Raw genomic sequence first — 17,741 nt, 5'->3', positions numbered from 1 at the left:
GCAGCTGGCTCTTTGAGCTAATATATATATATATATATATATATATATATATATATATATATATATATATATATATATATATATATATATAAATTAACCATTTCTACACGTCATTATAGCTAACCAACACGCACTCCCCCACGTCACAGCTCGACTGCTCCTTTGTTTTGATTGGGCTCCTCTTGAGCGATGCAATTGAGGCGTCTGTTCAATTCGCCGGCAGGGGTCCTTACATCAACAACAGCGGCTTCCACTTAAAAAGTATCTAACCAGGCGCAACAAAATCCAAACGGCGAGTAGTTAATTTTTATTTCCGATGCTTTTGAGTAAAGCGAAGGCAACCGTGTCCGTCGGCGCGATACCTTTGCATTTCGAGTCAGGCGGCTCCCAGCCTCTATATAATCCGGGTTAGACCCCTGTGTCCGTGGGTAATTACCAGAGAAGAGATATCTGTGCTGTTTGAGTCGCGGAGGGAGAAGGGAAGGAGGAGAAGAGAGAAAGCCTCGACATAGATTGAGAGTTTCATTTCACGATTGAGTGTTTACACGTCGGCGCGGGGAGATCAAACCTCAGTGTTGGTTTCTTTCTGTAAGGGAGAGACACAGTTCACTCGGCGTGAGGGAGCCGGTTGCGGAGTGGGAGAGAAAAGGGGACCCGTTTCTCTGAGCTCTTTCCTTGGCTGAGTCACCGGCACTCAAAACAATTTAAAAAATAAATGCGAAAGAGCTGCGGTCTCTTCTCGCACCGGGTTGTTTGTTTGTTTGTTTTTTGTGGGAGGGGGAGGACACGGTTGCATTCCCATATCGACAGGTATGTTGTGAAAGCATTCGTTTTGTATTAGTTGGTTGCACGTCTTGGTTTTGTGTTCATGGAAATGTAATCAATCTAGCACTACCTCGCTTACACTTGTGTGTGCAGTTGTATCTTTAGTGGAAACTGCATAGGGTGCACGTATGCTTCCGCATTAGGCAGTACGATTGATTTGACACGGCTTAATTTACTCATTTTATTTAAGTGTGAATACCTTGCTATATACAAATAACTTTTGAGTCCGTTTCGCAGTCGGGTGTATAATTCGCACAAGGCCACAGTGCAAACCCCCTCTCCATTTCAAAGGTCTGGATGTTTTCGGGTTTGGTCTTTTTGTGAATAACTGTTTTTTTGTTGTGCTCAGAATAAATTATCTAGCTTTTACTTTTGATTTTATAAAAACAAAATATAAATACATAAAGAACAAACATACGAAGCAAGAAGTGTGATGGCGAAACTCTGAAGAGTTCAGCTGTATGCACTATAGAATCACATTTTAAATGTGTTTGAAACAAGACATTATTCATTTAAATGGAAACAAATGAGATGTGCTATAATTGAGTCAGAGTTTGTGTTCATGGGGGCTTGTGACATCACAACGGATGTTGACGTGTTTACTTTCTAGTCATGGAACTTTTCGTTTTCTGTTGCTGAGTAAACCGAATGAATGAGAAATCAATATTAGTCTATACTGGGGGTGGGTGTAGTATTAGCTAGGCACTGTTTTTTACAACCCGAAAGTGTAGCTAGCAATTCACTGTTGTATATTTCTTTATCCTAAAACATCTTGCCTAGCATCAAACGTGATGTCAACCAGTGTTGCCAGCTTTCAATAACAAGTCGGTACAGGTGAGGTTTTCACCTGTACTGTTAAACTGCTCATGCCAAAAACTAGTCCCTGTAGTATAGTTCTAGAGTTGAGTCCTAAAGCTGTGGAACTGTTTCTTCTCTTCAAATTCGAGAAGAGTTTCTCTAGCCTGAATCCCACCTCGGTGAGAAATGGGCAGTTTCAATGTTTTTCCCCCTCCAAGAAACAGGTTAAGTTTGGTGTGTGTAACAGGTATATGGGTAAGGACAGCTTTCTCAGTACAGGGCTTGATAAGATCTCTCCACACCTGTACAGATCTGAAAGATAACTGCTCAAAACTACACACCGGCATACCGATGTGTTTTTTTTTATACACCATTTTCATTGTTGTTCTTTTTGACACAAACTATTTCATTTGTTATCCTAGGGTTAAACTAAAGCAGCATGCTTATTTGATCTTGTTTTTTGCCTTGTTTTGTTTACAGATTATTTTTTTTTGACTGAAAACAGCCATGGAAAAAGTTGAATACATTGAAGAAAATGAAAACGGAGCAGCTGTAATAGACGTTATGAAGACTTCCGAAAGAAGTTGCCCTTACAGATACACCAAGGTAGGCTGCGCTGCCATTTCGGTGGTGAAGCCCAGGATGGAAACTCACCCCCTGGATTCTGAATGCCTAGTATGATAAGAGCCACAGCATTTCCAGGGGGTGGGAATAAGGCTCCAAATGCATAGCAGCTTGATCCAGTCCTGCTTTTACTGTGAGTTTAGTAAGGCACAAGTGAGCTTGTTGCCTCTACACTGTGGCCAGCGAAGCTCGTAGTAAAACCTGCAATGGGTGGATTTGCTATGCACATTTCCATTCCTGTGTTTTTGTAAGGATCCTTGGACTTGAACCCCACTGTGTTAATGTATCAGTTACATTGAGACTCGGTGACTGTGCTGTGACTCTACTGGGGTTACACCAGTGCAGTGGTACATGTATTGTTCAAAGCTGTTGGTGAAATCTAAACGCATCCCTTGCAAATTAATTTGTAGCTTTCGATCTGGTACATCCATTAAAATACAGCTAACTGCCTTTCAAGCTTAGTGTCCAGGTGCTTTCTTTCCCTCTCTCGCTCCATTCTCTTCTGGATGGATTGTTCAAATGTGTTGATGTGTTTCACAGGAGGAACTGCTGGAAATAAAGGAATCCCCCTGGTCCAATCAAAGACATGAATGCCTTTCAGAGAAGTATGACAGGTACTGCTGCAGAATATTCATTTGCCTGACACGCTAACGTTGATCCTGTTTGCATGCACACGTCTGCTGGACGGATGTGAACTGTTTACCTAGGTTACACACCTCTTCACAGCTGCTCATGTAGTCGACCCATGAGCATTTCCCCCCGGCATTGCTCCATGTGTTAGGTTGCAATTGGAGACCGACCAGTGCATTTAAGGTGCTTAAGAATAAATCACACTTTGCTTTATGGATGTTACTTGTATATGCGTTTACAAAATGAATAGACGAATGTTACTGTTCACTTCAGACTTGTTTTGCCAGTGCTATGATCAGGGCAAGACACTTCAGTTGAATCTTGTCATTTTTATGTATAGGCTGTAAATCCTTTGTTGCAATGACAACAGTGACACTTCACTCCTGCAGACGCAGGGTTTCATTAAGAGTCTGTGTCCAATGGACTTGGAGTGGATTTTAAATTGCATCCTGTCTATTCATCTGTTCTTGTGGTGTTTTTTTTATATTTATAATCATGCACAATGTGTCTAAGTCACAGTGGCTATTCATGATAGATGCCTCTAGTTATGTACAGCTGTGTACATGCATAACTGTTTCTCTTTTGCTCAGTGATGGCATCTGGGACCCCGAGAAGTGGCACGCATCCCTTTACCCTGCATCTGAAAGAAGCTCTCCAGTGGACGGGTTTAAAAATTATACGGATGACAGAGCACCCCTGAAACGCAGGATTGCAGGTGAATTAATCTGTTCTCTCAGGAGGCAATGCCTGTGATGCTGCTCTTTCTGAATCAAATGCACATGGACTGTCTAGAAAACCACGCTCTGTACTGGAAAGCCAAAGTGCTTCAGTCCTATTGTGTATCTAATCTGGGTACAGACTGTACTTGTAGATTCAGAGCACTTGATGCAAAGCTGATGTTTTGTTCTTGTTAAATCTCTGCGTCCCTTAGTGTAGCAGTACTTTTAAAATATGTGTTTGCTCACTTTCTTAAATGTACAAGATGGAGCAGCCCTCTCGATCCTCTAGGTAGTTCTGCTTAGACTATGGCACAGGTGGAAGGCAGAGTTGTTTCCACTCTGTTGGGGTAGGAGGGTTATAGTGCCTGCAGACCATCATGGAAGAGGCCGGCTCTTGATTAAAACCACAGCGGGAGTGAAGAGGGAAAGATTTCCGTAAAACAAGGACTGTCTCATGTGCCGGTGTTGACATTCCTCCAGGTTCACTACAGCATGTATTCTGTAATGTGAACGGATACGAACGTGGTAATAAATGATTTTTTTTTTATGCTGCCCTGGAATACATTTCTATCAGTGTTTGTTGAAATGTCCTTCGCAGACCCCCGGGAGCGTGTGAAGGAGGACGACCTGGACGTGGTCCTCAGCCCGCAGAGACGCAGTTTCGGGGGAGGCTGCCAGGTGAACGTGGTGCCGAGCGCGACGGCGCGCAGAGAGGTCAGCCCGCTGGAGAACAAGGAGAATGAGAACCTGCGACTGGGCGGCGGCCGGAGGATCGGCAGCGGCAGGATCATCGCGTCTCGGGTGTTCGAGAGAGACCCGCGGGGCGAGAAGGAACTGCGGGAGAGAGAGCCACACCCGAGGGAGAGAGAGCCACACCCGAGGGAGAGGGAGCGAGAGAGGGATTACAAGGACAAGCGATTCAGAGTCTGTACCCTTTGGAATATTAAACTAGCACAGTGCTCCCTAGTACACTCTTTTGAATTGCAATTTAACGTTAACACTATCTGAGTGCTAAATAATGTACTCCCCTTTTGCATAGTAGTTACTCCAGGCAGTCATACCCAAGCTAAGGTGGCCTTTCACTAATTTGCTGTTCAGTGTTATGCTTTTTTTTTTTTAAATGCCGATTTCAAATGCAATTGCTTGTGAGCCTAAATCTTCTGTTCATACCTAGAACAGACTTATTAATATGAACTTATACTTAAGTGGATGGATAGATAAATATTTCCAGTTCCCTCAAGTCTATAGTGACTGCTTTTATAGCAATGTGTGGATTGGCTCTGGCAATGTGATCTATTCAGTATGAGGCCGTCCTTTTCTCTAAACTACACTTCTAGGTCTCCTAAAGGTGGGTGTGGTGTGGTGTGGTGCAGGTTTGACTGGCTGTGTGATTCTGCTGATTTTCAAACCTCTGTGTCTTCTCCTATTCCTGCAGAGGGATTTTGGTGACAAGCGTGTTTTTGGTGAGAGGAGACGAAATGACTCGTACACAGAGGAGGAGCCAGAATGGTTCTCTGGGGGTCCCACCAGTCAGTCCGAAACCATTGAGCTGACCGGCTTCGATGACAAAGTACTAGAGGAGGATAAGAGACGATACAAGCGCTCGAGAAAGCGCTCTGAGTCAGTGCGAGAAGGCAAGTCGGGACTCGAGGTTCCTTTCTTCAATGGGTATACAAGTTTTAAACAGAATTGTAACTTGATGTGGATGAATAAGGTAAAACGGTCAAGCAGCCAGATGTTTTTTCACTACCACCTTGTTCAGTTGCCGCAGCCAAACTGTTTTGTCTACTTGGTTTCTTTTAAGTGTTGTGTTACAATTCCTTTTTTTTTTTTTTTTTTTTTAGTAGGGAAGCTGTGTAGTAATGCCTTGGCAAGTTCTGACCGCATGTCGCTCTCCTCTCCTTTGTCCTTCTCCCTGCAGCTGTTGAGTGTAACGGAGGCTTGGCGGAGGAGCCGGAGGTGGAGGTCTCCCCTGACGCTGCAGCCGATCAGGAGGTCCCCCAGGGTGTGGTGTTGCCAGAGCCTTCAGCGCCAGGGGAGTTTGACTTTAATGAGTTCTTCAACCTGGACAAGACTGTGCCGGGGCTCGCTTCAGTAAGTGACTGGGGAGCACTGCATGGGTTTGGGCTGGAGTCTCTTGGGGAAAGAAAGGTGGAGGTGGATAGTTTCCCCACCACTTTTTTTTTTTTTTTTTTTTTTTAAAAACCATACCAAAACATTGGATGAAAATACATACAAAAAATGTATCAAGCTACCTTTTTCTTGTGGGTGCCGTGGCATCCATGTCTGATGGCCGCTTTTGAAAAATGTTATTGGTTTGCGCTTTTTACAAATTATTTGAGTTTACTGTAGGTTGACAGACTTTTTTTTTCTCATATGATCACTATTTCTCTGCTTTTTGAGCCAAGCTAAAGTTTGTTTGCTAAAGATCCCATATCCTCGTAAATGCATGCAGATGTTAAACACCTAGTCCCACTATAACCGGGTCAGCACTGGCATGTGGTGGAGGGTTTGTAAAGCCACCAGTTGAAGTGTAAGAAGGGCTCCACACACTTGGTGCCGACTGTAAATGAATTGGCACCGCACTGGGAACGTGGGGGGGGTGGGGACGGTGGAGTTTACTCTTACACTGTACGTTTTCTTCCATATTGGCTAAACAAAGTTTATAAATGTTACTATTGCTGTGATCTTGTTTATCAAGGTAACTTTCTTTTGGAACCCCAAAAAACGAGAAGTAATGTCTTGTGTGCAGATGTTTAAGGTTCAATCTAGCAAATATTTTGTACAGTGCAGGGAAGGAAATTCAGCTCCTATTGCATAGCAGTTGGAGCCGCTCCAGGTTTTATAATTTGATCAAACCCAGGTAACCTGGACAAGCAGTAAAGGTGACAGTAGCAAGTCACGTAAAAGCCTGGAATGGCTCGGATTGCAAACTGTCTTATTTTCATCACTCTTGGTATCTCCTCAAGACTTTCATGATTCAGCCATACCTAATGTCTTGCATTTCTGAGCCTTATGAGTCTATGGGTAATCCAGCTGTAGGAACGGTTTGTTCTTGCAATATGGACGTCTGATCACATGCTAGGCTTCGGACCTACATGTTTTTTGGGTGCTGTCGGTTCCGAAATTACCAATGCAAAGGTTTTCAGTACAAAAGTTATGCCCATCACTGTTTATGAACAGCAGAGTACACTGATGTGCTGTCCCTTTTCATTTCTATCTGAAAGCTTTCCTGGGACCATTTATTTTTGCCCCCCCATGTATTGGGTGTAGCGATGTGGGGTGGGTGTCATTTTAAGGAAGATTTGAAAAGAGAAGGGACACTAATGTTAAATATAACACTACAACTTGCATCAAATAAAGTATGGGAGTCTGGTTACTTATGTCTGTGTGTAGAGGGTTAACTTCAGATCGCATCCCAACTGAAGACTTGTTGCTGCTCATGTAAGTGTGATATCATTCTGAACTATTGGTCTTCTTTACTGGCTGGCTGCCCTTGGTAACTCTCTCCTCTCCTCCTCCTCCTTGTCTGAAGATGATTGAAGATGTCCTGGGAGAGGGCACCGCCTCGGCCAGCCGGTTTAGCCAGTGGTTCTCCAGTAACGTCAGCCCGTCAGCCAGTCGGTCCAGCAGTCTCCGGTCCACCCCTCACGAGGAGCTGGAGCGTTTAGCAGGTAAGAAACCGGCAAGTCCTCGTACCCGGCTCAGCCCTAATAGGAAGGGTGTCTAGGTCAGACTTGTTCTGCTTTTTCTATAGTGTAAAGTTAGCAATGTTTTTATTTTAATAAAAAATAATAAAAAAGTTATTAAGCCTTAATTTTAAATGGTATTGAAATGACTCCTGTTGCAGAGCAGATTCATCCGCTCCTGGTTTTACTGTGGGTTTAATGGGACACACCTGAGATTCTTACCTATTCGCTCAAGCTCCTAAACCTGGAATGGGTTAAACTGCTATGCAATAGAAGTCTTATTTCTGTTCATGTTCACTTGTTTCAATGCATCACTACTTGAAGATACTTGCTACATCACTTGCAATAGTCTTGTAAATATTGGATTCCATTAACTAGTGTGGGAAACTACCTGCTTCTGTTCATAGCCTAGACTGGCTTTTTTTTTTTTTTTTTTTTTAAGCCAATGTAGTTATTTTTATAATGGTATAAATGAATCTTGGAATATTAAATTGACATTTTGTGCATTGCTGTAGTGTTAGCTCACCCTAATATATCTCTAACTTGTTTACTTACTCATCCAAAGAGTGCAGTGTTGCCAATGTAAATGTCACTGCAGCCGCCAGGAGAGATCCAGGGCTAAGAAGCTCCTAGGAGACTGAAGCTGTTCAGATACTTTTTCATTGCTCTATTGTCACAAATTGGACTGCTTCAAAGGTTTGTAATGTTCCTGCTTCCCAGGTCTAGAGCACAAGTTTCTGTCCCCCGCGCATGGCCTGGCAAACTACTTTGCTCCCATCCAGTCTTTGGAAGACAAGAAGGACAAGGTGGATATCCTGGAGATGCTGCAGAAGGCCAAGGTTGACCTGAAGCCGCTGTTGTCGAGCCTCACTGTCAACAAAGAGAAACTCAAGGAGAGCTGTAAGTGGAGTGCGTTGGAATAGGGGCAGGGATCGGCTGTAAGTGGAGTGCGTTGGAATAGGGGCAGGGATCGGCTGTAAGTGAAGCGCGTTGGAATAGGGGCAGGGATCGGCTGTAAGTGGAGTGCGTTGGAATAGGGGCAGGGATCGGCTGTAAGTGGAGTGCGTTGGAATAGGGGCAGGGATCGGCTGTAAGTGGAGTGCGTTGGAATAGGGGCAGGGATCGGCTGTAAGTGGAGCGCGTTGGAATAGGGGCAGGGATCGGCTGTAAGTGGAGTGCGTTGGAATAGGGGCAGGGATCGGCTGTAAGTGGAGCGCGTTGGAATAGGGGCAGGGATCGGCTGTAAGTGGAGTGCGTTGGAATAGGGGCAGGGATCGGCTGTAAGTGGAGCGCGTTGGAATAGGGGCAGGGATCGGCTGTAAGTGGAGCGCGTTGGAATAGGGGCAGGGATCGGCTGTAAGTGGAGCGCGTTGGAATAGGGGCAGGGATCGGCTGTAAGTGGAGCGCGTTGGAATAGGGGCAGGGATCGGCTGTAAGTGGAGTGCGTTGGAATAGGGGCAGGGATCGGCTGTAAGTGGAGTGCGTTGGAATAGGGGCAGGGATCGGCTGTAAGTGGAGTGCGTTGGAATAGGGGCAGGGATCGGCTGTAAGTGGAGTGCGTTGGAATAGGGGCAGGGATCGGCTGTAAGTGGAGTGCGTTGGAATAGGGGCAGGGATCGGCTGTAAGTGGAGTGCGTTGGAATAGGGGCAGGGATCGGCTGTAAGTGGAGTGCGTTGGAATAGGGGCAGGGATCGGCTGTAAGTGGAGTGCGTTGGAATAGGGGCAGGGATCGGCTGTAAGTGGAGTGCGTTGGAATAGGGGCAGGGATCGGCTGTAAGTGGAGTGCGTTGGAATAGGGGCAGGGATCGGCTGTAAGTGGAGTGCGTTGGAATAGGGGCAGGGATCGGCTGTAAGTGGAGTGCGTTGGAATAGGGGCAGGGATCGGCTGTAAGTGGAGTGCGTTGGAATAGGGGCAGGGATCGGCTGTAAGTGGAGTGCGTTGGAATAGGGGCAGGGATCGGCTGTAAGTGGAGTGCGTTGGAATAGGGGCAGGGATCGGCTGTAAGTGGAGTGCGTTGGAATAGGGGCAGGGATCGGCTGTAAGTGGAGTGCGTTGGAATAGGGGCAGGGATCGGCTGTAAGTGGAGTGCGTTGGAATAGGGGCAGGGATCGGCTGTAAGTGGAGTGCGTTGGAATAGGGGCAGGGATCGGCTGTAAGTGGAGTGCGTTGGAATAGGGGCAGGGATCGGCTGTAAGTGGAGTGCGTTGGAATAGGGGCAGGGATCGGCTGTAAGTGGAGTGCGTTGGAATAGGGGCAGGGATCGGCTGTAAGTGGAGTGCGTTGGAATAGGGGCAGGGATCGGCTGTAAGTGGAGTGCGTTGGAATAGGGGCAGGGATCGGCTGTAAGTGGAGTGCGTTGGAATAGGGGCAGGGATCGGCTGTAAGTGGAGTGCGTTGGAATAGGGGCAGGGATCGGCTGTAAGTGGAGTGCGTTGGAATAGGGGCAGGGATCGGCTGTAAGTGGAGTGCGTTGGAATAGGGGCAGGGATCGGCTGTAAGTGGAGTGCGTTGGAATAGGGGCAGGGATCGGCTGTAAGTGGAGTGCGTTGGAATAGGGGCAGGGATCGGCTGTAAGTGGAGTGCGTTGGAATAGGGGCAGGGATCGGCTGTAAGTGGAGCGCGTTGGAATAGGGGCAGGGATCGGCTGTAAGTGGAGCGCGTTGGAATAGGGGCAGGGATCGGCTGTAAGTGGAGTGCGTTGGAATAGGGGCAGGGATCGGCTGTAAGTGGAGCGCGTTGGAATAGGGGCAGGGATCGGCTGTAAGTGGAGCGCGTTGGAATAGGGGCAGGGATCGGCTGTAAGTGGAGTGCGTTGGAATAGGGGCAGGGATCGGCTGTAAGTGGAGCGCGTTGGAATAGGGGCAGGGATCGGCTGTAAGTGGAGTGCGTTGGAATAGGGGCAGGGATCGGCTGTAAGTGGAGCGCGTTGGAATAGGGGCAGGGATCGGCTGTAAGTGGAGCGCGTTGGAATAGGGGCAGGGATCGGCTGTAAGTGGAGTGCGTTGGAATAGGGGCAGGGATCGGCTGTAAGTGGAGCGCGTTGGAATAGGGGCAGGGATCGGCTGTAAGTGGAGTGCGTTGGAATAGGGGCAGGGATCGGCTGTAAGTGGAGCGCGTTGGAATAGGGGCAGGGATCGGCTGTAAGTGGAGCGCGTTGGAATAGGGGCAGGGATCGGCTGTAAGTGGAGTGCGTTGGAATAGGGGCAGGGATCGGCTGTAAGTGGAGCGCGTTGGAATAGGGGCAGGGATCGGCTGTAAGTGGAGCGCGTTGGAATAGGGGCAGGGATCGGCTGTAAGTGGAGCGCGTTGGAATAGGGGCAGGGATCGGCTGTAAGTGGAGCGCGTTGGAATAGGGGCAGGGATCGGCTGTAAGTGGAGCGCGTTGGAATAGGGGCAGGGATCGGCTGTAAGTGGAGTGCGTTGGAATAGGGGCAGGGATCGGCTGTAAGTGGAGTGCGTTGGAATAGGGGCAGGGATCGGCTGTAAGTGGAGTGCGTTGGAATAGGGGCAGGGATCGGCTGTAAGTGGAGTGCGTTGGAATAGGGGCAGGGATCGGCTGTAAGTGGAGTGCGTTGGAATAGGGGCAGGGATCGGCTGTAAGTGGAGTGCGTTGGAATAGGGGCAGGGATCGGCTGTAAGTGGAGCGCGTTGGAATAGGGGCAGGGATCGGCTGTAAGTGGAGTGCGTTGGAATAGGGGCAGGGATCGGTAGCTTTTAAAATGACACGTTCTGGAGCTGCACTGATTTGTCATTCAGCGCGATCGCTGCCTCTTGAGGCACTTGGGTTTCTTTTCAGAATCTCTGCCCTAAGGTAACTTTATTGAATACTCTTGTACTAGAAAAATAAATCAAATAATGGGCATCAATGCACATGCGTGCCATTTGCTTAGCATACTAGTCTGTACGCATTTTTGAAGAAGTTGTCGGTTCTAAAACATGTGTGCAGAGTTGAAAACCTAAAGGAAGACTTGCAGAGTGACGACAACGTCCCATTAGGATGTGAAACAGTTAGTTTGGTCCAGCACTAGCAAGTGATGCGACTCCTTCTATTTCAGTGCAAACGGACATGTCCGTAGCCGTTTCCAATATTTCACTTCTTTATTTAGAAGAGGGAGAACTGCATTTGTAAGTAGCTTCAGCGTTGATTTGAATTGCTTTTGTATTTTTTCTCTGGTAGCACATTCAGGAGTGGTGCTCTCGTTGGAGGAGGTGGAGACCGGGCTGAAGGGTTTGAAAGTGGAGGCGGAGAGGAAGCGGGGCACGCCATTCATGGCAGAGCAGCTGGAGGAGGCGCTGACTGTGAAGAGAGACGGGGACATGTCTGCCTTCAACAAACTGGTTAGCAGCATGAAGGCAGGTGGCACGCTGCCGGCTGTGCCTAAAGGAAACGTGAGTCTTCTTGGTTAAAGGGTTCTCTTTCTTTTTAATATACCTTGCAAGCGGGAAGAATATGAAGCAGTCAAGGATATCCTAATTAAGTCCTTGGTTCCTTAATAATAATGCACTGGTAAGACAGCTTCCGAAATGTTTTCTGAAGTGCTCCATGGCTGGATTCACAGATCCCTCTCTGATTAGCTCTAATCTTGGTAAGGTAGTTCAAGGTTAGTGCTAATCTAGATACATGAAACCAGCCTTAGTGTGGGGGGGGGGGGGGTTTCTCTCTCTCTCTCTCTCTCTCCTGAGCATAATTTAAGTGATGGGCATAACTTGAACGTTTTGTGTGTTGAATTCTGCCCTTTGGTTATTCCACCAGTAAAGTGGGCAGGTTTGTTCAACTCCTTGCTTTTGTTTATTTTTGGCACGTACTGGACAGTTCTCCAAAGGTAGGTTCTATCGCTTATTGAGATCTTGGACTTCTTGACAAACCTAAAAAATCCTTCTGTGAAGGACTTACCCATACACTCATAAGGACTTACCCATACACTCATAAGGACTTACCCATACACTCATAACGTAACCGTGGCTTGTAGCTGGTTTGAAAGGCGATCTGGATTACTTTAAGAACATCTGGCATGCTGTTGGCGAACCTTTCTGTGCATTTTATTAGGATCCCTTTTTCCCAGTAGAAGTGGACAGGGAGTTCTCTTGGACTTTCGGGTCACAAAGTTACATGCAGTGCTTTCCCCCCCCCTCGTTCTAGCGAAACCTGGATAGCCAGTTGATGCACCCTTCAGAGGTACCTGTGCAATCTGCACCGCAGAAGAACATTCTGCAGGTAGGTAATGTTAAAACACTCTACTGTATATAATATATATAATTTGGTACACTGGAGAAGGCACTAGCAAACATTTGGCTACTTCTTGGTTTTTAATTTACTCCTTTTTCTCTCTAGGAGATTCTGGGTCCCCAGGCTCCTCACAGGTCTGCTTCCCCTAACATCCTGAGCAGTTTGCTGGGCAGTACAGACCCGCTTGCAGTTCTGCAAGGGCGTCGCGGTCCCTCCCCCCCACTGTTTCCACAGAGGGCTCCGTCCCCAGATTACTTCCCTGGCCGATTGCAACAAACGGCTGGTAAGTCTGTGCTGTGCTTTGTCTTCAAGTCGAATACATCTCCTAAAGTTCTGAAATTTTTTAATCGATTTTAATACTTCGACTACTAAAATATGTAGGGTGGAGAAAAGTTCAATTACAAAGTCGGGGTGGGAGACTTGCACACAGCTTTCAATGACTGAATGCCTGTGGTGTTTACAAGGAGGGTCTGTGATATTGGAGGGGGGGGGTGGGGTGTACTGTTACTGTTGCTCTGTAGGGGAATGTAAAACTGATCAGTCTGTGCCTTGCTCCTTGTTGGCCTGTCTCTCAATGGATGTTATTTTGAAAGTTTTTGATTTTCAAACTGTTGCTGCTCCTGCCTTGAGCTCTCCTGCCACCCCTGCCTGAAGCATGCATTTCATTCCAGTGGTCCATCCACAGAGACGGACTGACTGCTCCCCAGTCACGTGTTCTTGTGGTTGCTGGCTGCGCTTGTCCCCGAGAGTAGTGGGGATGTTTTGAAGTGTCCCGCTCCTTGTTTCAGGTTTTGTCCCGGATTCTCATCAGCAGATTCTAGGAGAGCACTTCCCTGGGCTCCACAGATCAGTGAGCCCTGGTCCTCACCAGGTCAGTGACACTTCAGACAAACATGTGCTTCAGACAGATTTGAAAGCAGAGGGGTTTATAAGTAGGCTCGTTGGGTTGTGTGTTGTGTGTTGGTTTTTTTTTTTTTTTTTTTTTTTAATATATAAAGATGTTCAGGGGTTTCTGAAATACAGTAATAAATCACTTGTACTTTTTCTGACTGATCGCATTAAGTAGTAAAGCCCCTGCAAGCCATCGCACAATCACCAGGTTTCATGATGTTTCAATAAAGTATGCGAGTCTGCTCAAATGTTGCTCTAAAAGGTGAAAGAGCAAGCCTATTTAGAAGTGTGGGGTTTACAGTAAAATTGCTTGTCTCTCCAGTAATCTAAACATTTGAAAGCAAAGTAGTCCTTTGCCTTATTTTTATCCTCTTCATGTCAATTGTATTTCTTCTGTACTGCACTGAGTCTATCCTCCTGAAGCACTGACAATGTGCTCTCTCTCTTTCTTCTTGGCAGATGAACCCCATGGCTCTAGGACTGGACCAAGCCACACTGGAGGCACTGGCCTTCCAGCAGGATCTAGCCCTGCATGCACGCCAGCTGTACCAGCCAGGGTTTGGCAGTATGCAAATGGAGAAGGGCAGAGACACATACAGGAATAGGTATTGATAAGCTGCTGTCTTTGTAGAAAGTGTTCTTCAGATTCCGTTATCTAATGTAGAATGATCACTATGTATAATTTCATATCTATTTGTTCTCTTTTTAGGCAGCCGTGGGTTACCAGATCCCCTGGTCCAGGAGGACACAGAGCCCATGCTGGTTCTCCAGCGAACGCAGTCACTAGCATGGTACGTGTTCTGGATACAAGCCTGCTTAACATCACGTGCACAGCTGTGTGACGTTCGTTTTTTAATTGGAAGAATTGAATGTGGTTGCAACTACCATGCATGTGTGTAATATGACGTTTGTATTCATCACAATTGCCCCCTAACAACAATATGCGATTACTCCATGTGTGTAGGGCACTCACTGGTTACAACAGGCAAATACTTTCTATATACAGTAAACATTTGTTGCTGTAAATGTGTCTGTAGTGAAACCCACGCAAAATGAAGTTTGTGTGGATATTTAGTGTGTTACAGTAGTTGATAGACCGTGGTGGACCCTGTCGCTCTGGTCCTGCGTGGCTCATTCCAGTGTCTTTGTGTTCCACTAGTTATCCCCTTCTTTTACACCTACCTCTGTGATCCGGAAGATGTATGAAACCAAGGAGAAGAGCAAAGATGAGCCAGGGACTGTGAAACCTGGCGATGGCAAAGAGGAAGGGACAACTAGATCACAAGAAGGTATCTCTCTCGTACTACAACGCTGCCTAGCGATTTCCTTTAGTGAAGGTGAAGTAATGCAAACCGTCTCATCAACGGTATATCTGCTTCGGTCACATTAAACCATTTAATTTCTAAAAATGTTATTGTGTGAATTCGTAATGGAGTTCAAAAAGTCGCCCTGCCATAACTTTAAAAATAAACGTTTATGCATTTTTAAAATAGATTGCGAACTTAACCAGGGAGAATTGTGCACAGTGACGAAAGGGATTTAAAACAAGTGTGAATAGATGGATTTGATTTTGGATTCAGATGGGTATATTTAAAGTTCAATTATCATATCCACTTGTGCAGTTAAATGCAAGAATATGTAATGTGTGTTTTATTAGCCCAGTATTAATCTCCTCCAGATGTTATGTAACTTTTTTTTTTTTTTTTGTTTAATGTAATTGTCTTGCTTCCCTCCCACAGACAACGGGGTCTCTCCGACCTCCTCCTTGGACCATGCAGAGCAAAATGCTTCCTCTCCAACAGGAGCCAAGCCCTCTGGCTTCCAGCGCTCCGCCTGCTCCACCCCACTCTCCAACCAGAGCCGCTTCACTGAGGACCAGGACTACCGGCCCCGCTCTGCAGGCAGGAAGACCCCCACCATGGTGTCTCCTGTGCCCAGCGCCCCCTTCCCGCGCCCTGTGTGTCAGCTACCCCTGGTCTCGCACGTGCCCCTGGTGCGCCCTGCGCCCCCACAGCTGCACCCCGGGGTCGTCCAGAGGCTGCTCGCTCAGGGCTTCTCTCCCCAGCAGCTCCCTCCCGCGTTGCTCCAAGCAGGTGAGTGGAGAGGGCCTGGAACGAGAGAGCTCACACTGCGCTTCTGTACAATCTGATGCCTTGGAGGAAATTGTGTTAAATATACATTCTGGGTATAATTTAAAGGCTCCCATTACATAGCAATTTGAGCCTTTCCAGTTTTTAGTTTTTTTTTGTGTGTGAGCAGTTTGTGTACATGTAACTTGCAGTAAAGACAATTGCTGTGCAGTTTGTGCACATAACGTCATGTGATAAGTTGTGTAAGGAGTTTTATACTTGCGTCTATCTAAATACAATTTTAAAGGTAAGAAAATATTCCTGTGCATAGTACAGTTAGCCAGTGGCTGGCTGTGTTCTAGCTGCCAATTAAAGTTGCTAAAAAGCAGATTGATGTATTTCAGGAATGTTTCCCCAAGGTGTGGACCTGTCCCAGTTACAGGGGCTCCCCCCTCCCCTGCTGGGACAGCCCTTCTACCCCTTGGCTGCGGGCGGACACCCCCTGCTCGGCTCCCGCCCTGGGGCTCCCCTGCACCTGGCAGTGATGCAGCAGCAGCTCCAGCAGAGACCAGGTAGGGTTAACAGACAGACCATTCAAAGAGACCGAACAGAATGGTTCTGGATGTCTACAATTTTATTTTTTGCATTTGGTATGGTGGGGTTGTAAAGGTAATGGATAGTAACTGATGTAGTATACATATAAAATTAACATAATTGGTAGGGTGTGGTGGTATCATTTTTGGAGAGCAATGTGTCTGGGGGTGGGAAAAATAAACATGTCGTTTTTTTTTTTTTGTTTCCCCCTCCTTCCTTGCCTGCCACAATGCAGTGGTGGTCCAGTCTGGCCCTGTCTCTCCAGTTACCAGTTTAGCACAGTCTCTCCAGCACAGCGCTGCAGCCAGGCATGCTCCCCCCCAGCACGTGCAGTACCAGGGCCATGCCCCCCAGCACGTGCAGTACCAGGGCCAGCGCAACGGCTCCCCCGTCGGCCTGGCCAAGTGGTTTGGAACGGATGTGCTGCAGCAGCCCCTGCCTTCCATGCCAGCCAAGGTCATCAGCGTAGACGAACTAGAATACCGACAATAAGAATATGTCCGGAAACGAAGCACCCAACCATTGGACTCTTGGTGAGAGAACATTTCATTCTTCAAGGATGGAAGGATGTGTATTTATTGACACTTGTTCTGTTAAGCCTTTTTTTTATTATTATGTTATGAACGAGCTTTATAGAATGATAGCCTTTTGTGTGGGGAGCACTCAAGTCTGCTCAGGCTTTGTCTTAAATCAAGAGATGCTGTTGTCAGCAAAATGATGAGAAAGACCTAGAGATGGTCTGTAGAGATGCAAGGGACTTTTTATTTTTTATTTAGTTATGAAACTATATAATGTCCTAGTTGTGTGTGTGTTTTTTTTTTTTTTTGCAGTTTACAATGAAGAAAATGTATAGGCCCAAAGTGTACAGACATGTATAAACGGATCTTTTTTCATAGTGTACATAAAACATCTATCACAGTGTGGGGTTGTTGTTTTTGAGAAGGTCATTCTGCTGTATATAAGAGTAGTTAGTGCAGCTTTGAGAGAGCTGAAACCGGGTACAGTCCAGTGAGATTGGAGACTAATGTGTCTGTCCAGTCCGTTGGCGGGTTTATGGTATTGTAATGCAGCCAGGAAGTGTACTGGTTAAACTCGACAGTGGATTTTGTATATAATTAACTGCCATTTTTGTTTTTTGGATAACTTTTTTTTTTTTTTATTATTATTTTGGGGTGGGGGGGGGGGGGGGGTAGTATATAGCAACAAAGGCATTTATATATAATTTTCTTCCTTAACATTGAGTTCTCAAGGAATAAAATAAGAAATAACTGAATAATTTGACAGACCTGTGTCTGTTCGATCAGGTGTTTTTCTAGTTTTCACAGGACAAATTTTACCCAGCATACACCCATCGGAAGTCTTCCCGAATAATGAGCAGATGTTGAAGGCTGTGAACATATGGGGGGGGGGGGGGGGAGATAAAATACAATACATTTAGAAAATGCTAAAAAGCTTTGATCCATTTGGAATTGAACCCTTAAACTCATCAATGGGGGTGTGCTTGTTCCAGAAGTGCGTGTGTTTGAATTTGATGTGTTTTTTTTGTTTGTTTGCTTGATAGTGAATGGTAGTTTTGTTGTTATCTTTTGTGGTTGTGCCTTCTCTGTGGCTGAGGCAGTTTGATCTCTCCAGATTTAATTTGTTTGTTTAATTTTTTTGCCCCTTCCATTATG

The 17,741-nt window shown here is 46.3% G+C and overlaps 1 protein-coding gene across 3 annotated transcripts; it reads left to right on the top strand.

The window, feature by feature from the left end:
- Positions 1–314: 314 nt before the first annotated feature.
- LOC117973388 (eukaryotic translation initiation factor 4E transporter-like) lies at positions 315–17,244 on the top strand. Of its 3 annotated transcripts, none has more exons than XM_059032823.1 (19): positions 315–810; positions 2,129–2,229; positions 2,788–2,861; positions 3,468–3,592; positions 4,195–4,520; positions 5,032–5,230; positions 5,518–5,690; positions 7,132–7,270; positions 8,006–8,185; positions 11,465–11,676; positions 12,428–12,502; positions 12,620–12,797; positions 13,303–13,385; positions 13,865–14,010; positions 14,115–14,196; positions 14,565–14,694; positions 15,145–15,498; positions 15,879–16,046; positions 16,304–17,244. In XM_059032823.1, the coding sequence occupies exons 2-19, from the start codon at positions 2,131–2,133 to the stop codon at positions 16,558–16,560; spliced, it is 3,000 nt and encodes a 999-aa protein (XP_058888806.1). In that variant the 5' UTR covers positions 315–810; positions 2,129–2,130; the 3' UTR covers positions 16,561–17,244. The 3 variants fall into 3 exon arrangements, with proteins under 3 accessions (XP_058888806.1, XP_058888805.1, XP_058888807.1); XM_059032822.1 differs by having other exon boundaries at positions 316–810; positions 2,104–2,229; XM_059032824.1 differs by lacking the exons at positions 7,132–7,270; positions 8,006–8,185; positions 11,465–11,676 and having other exon boundaries at positions 317–810; positions 2,104–2,229.
- Positions 17,245–17,741: the final 497 nt, after the last annotated feature.

This window comes from Acipenser ruthenus, chromosome 11, assembly GCF_902713425.1.
Source record: "Acipenser ruthenus chromosome 11, fAciRut3.2 maternal haplotype, whole genome shotgun sequence".
In the NCBI taxonomy this organism is placed as follows: Eukaryota; Metazoa; Chordata; class Actinopteri; order Acipenseriformes; family Acipenseridae; genus Acipenser; species Acipenser ruthenus.
This window is presented reverse-complemented; position numbering and strand designations above follow the sequence as displayed.

Bases quoted from the DNA above. Each gene is read 5' to 3' on its own strand.
- LOC117973388 (XM_059032823.1), top strand. From the start codon at position 2,131: ATGGAAAAAGTTGAATACATTGAAGAAAATGAAAACGGAGCAGCTGTA. The intron at 7,271-8,005 runs GTAAGAAACCGG...CCTGCTTCCCAG, and splicing joins GGAGCTGGAGCGTTTAGCAG to GTCTAGAGCACAAGTTTCTG. The intron at 12,503-12,619 runs GTAGGTAATGTT...TTTTCTCTCTAG, and splicing joins CGCAGAAGAACATTCTGCAG to GAGATTCTGGGTCCCCAGGC.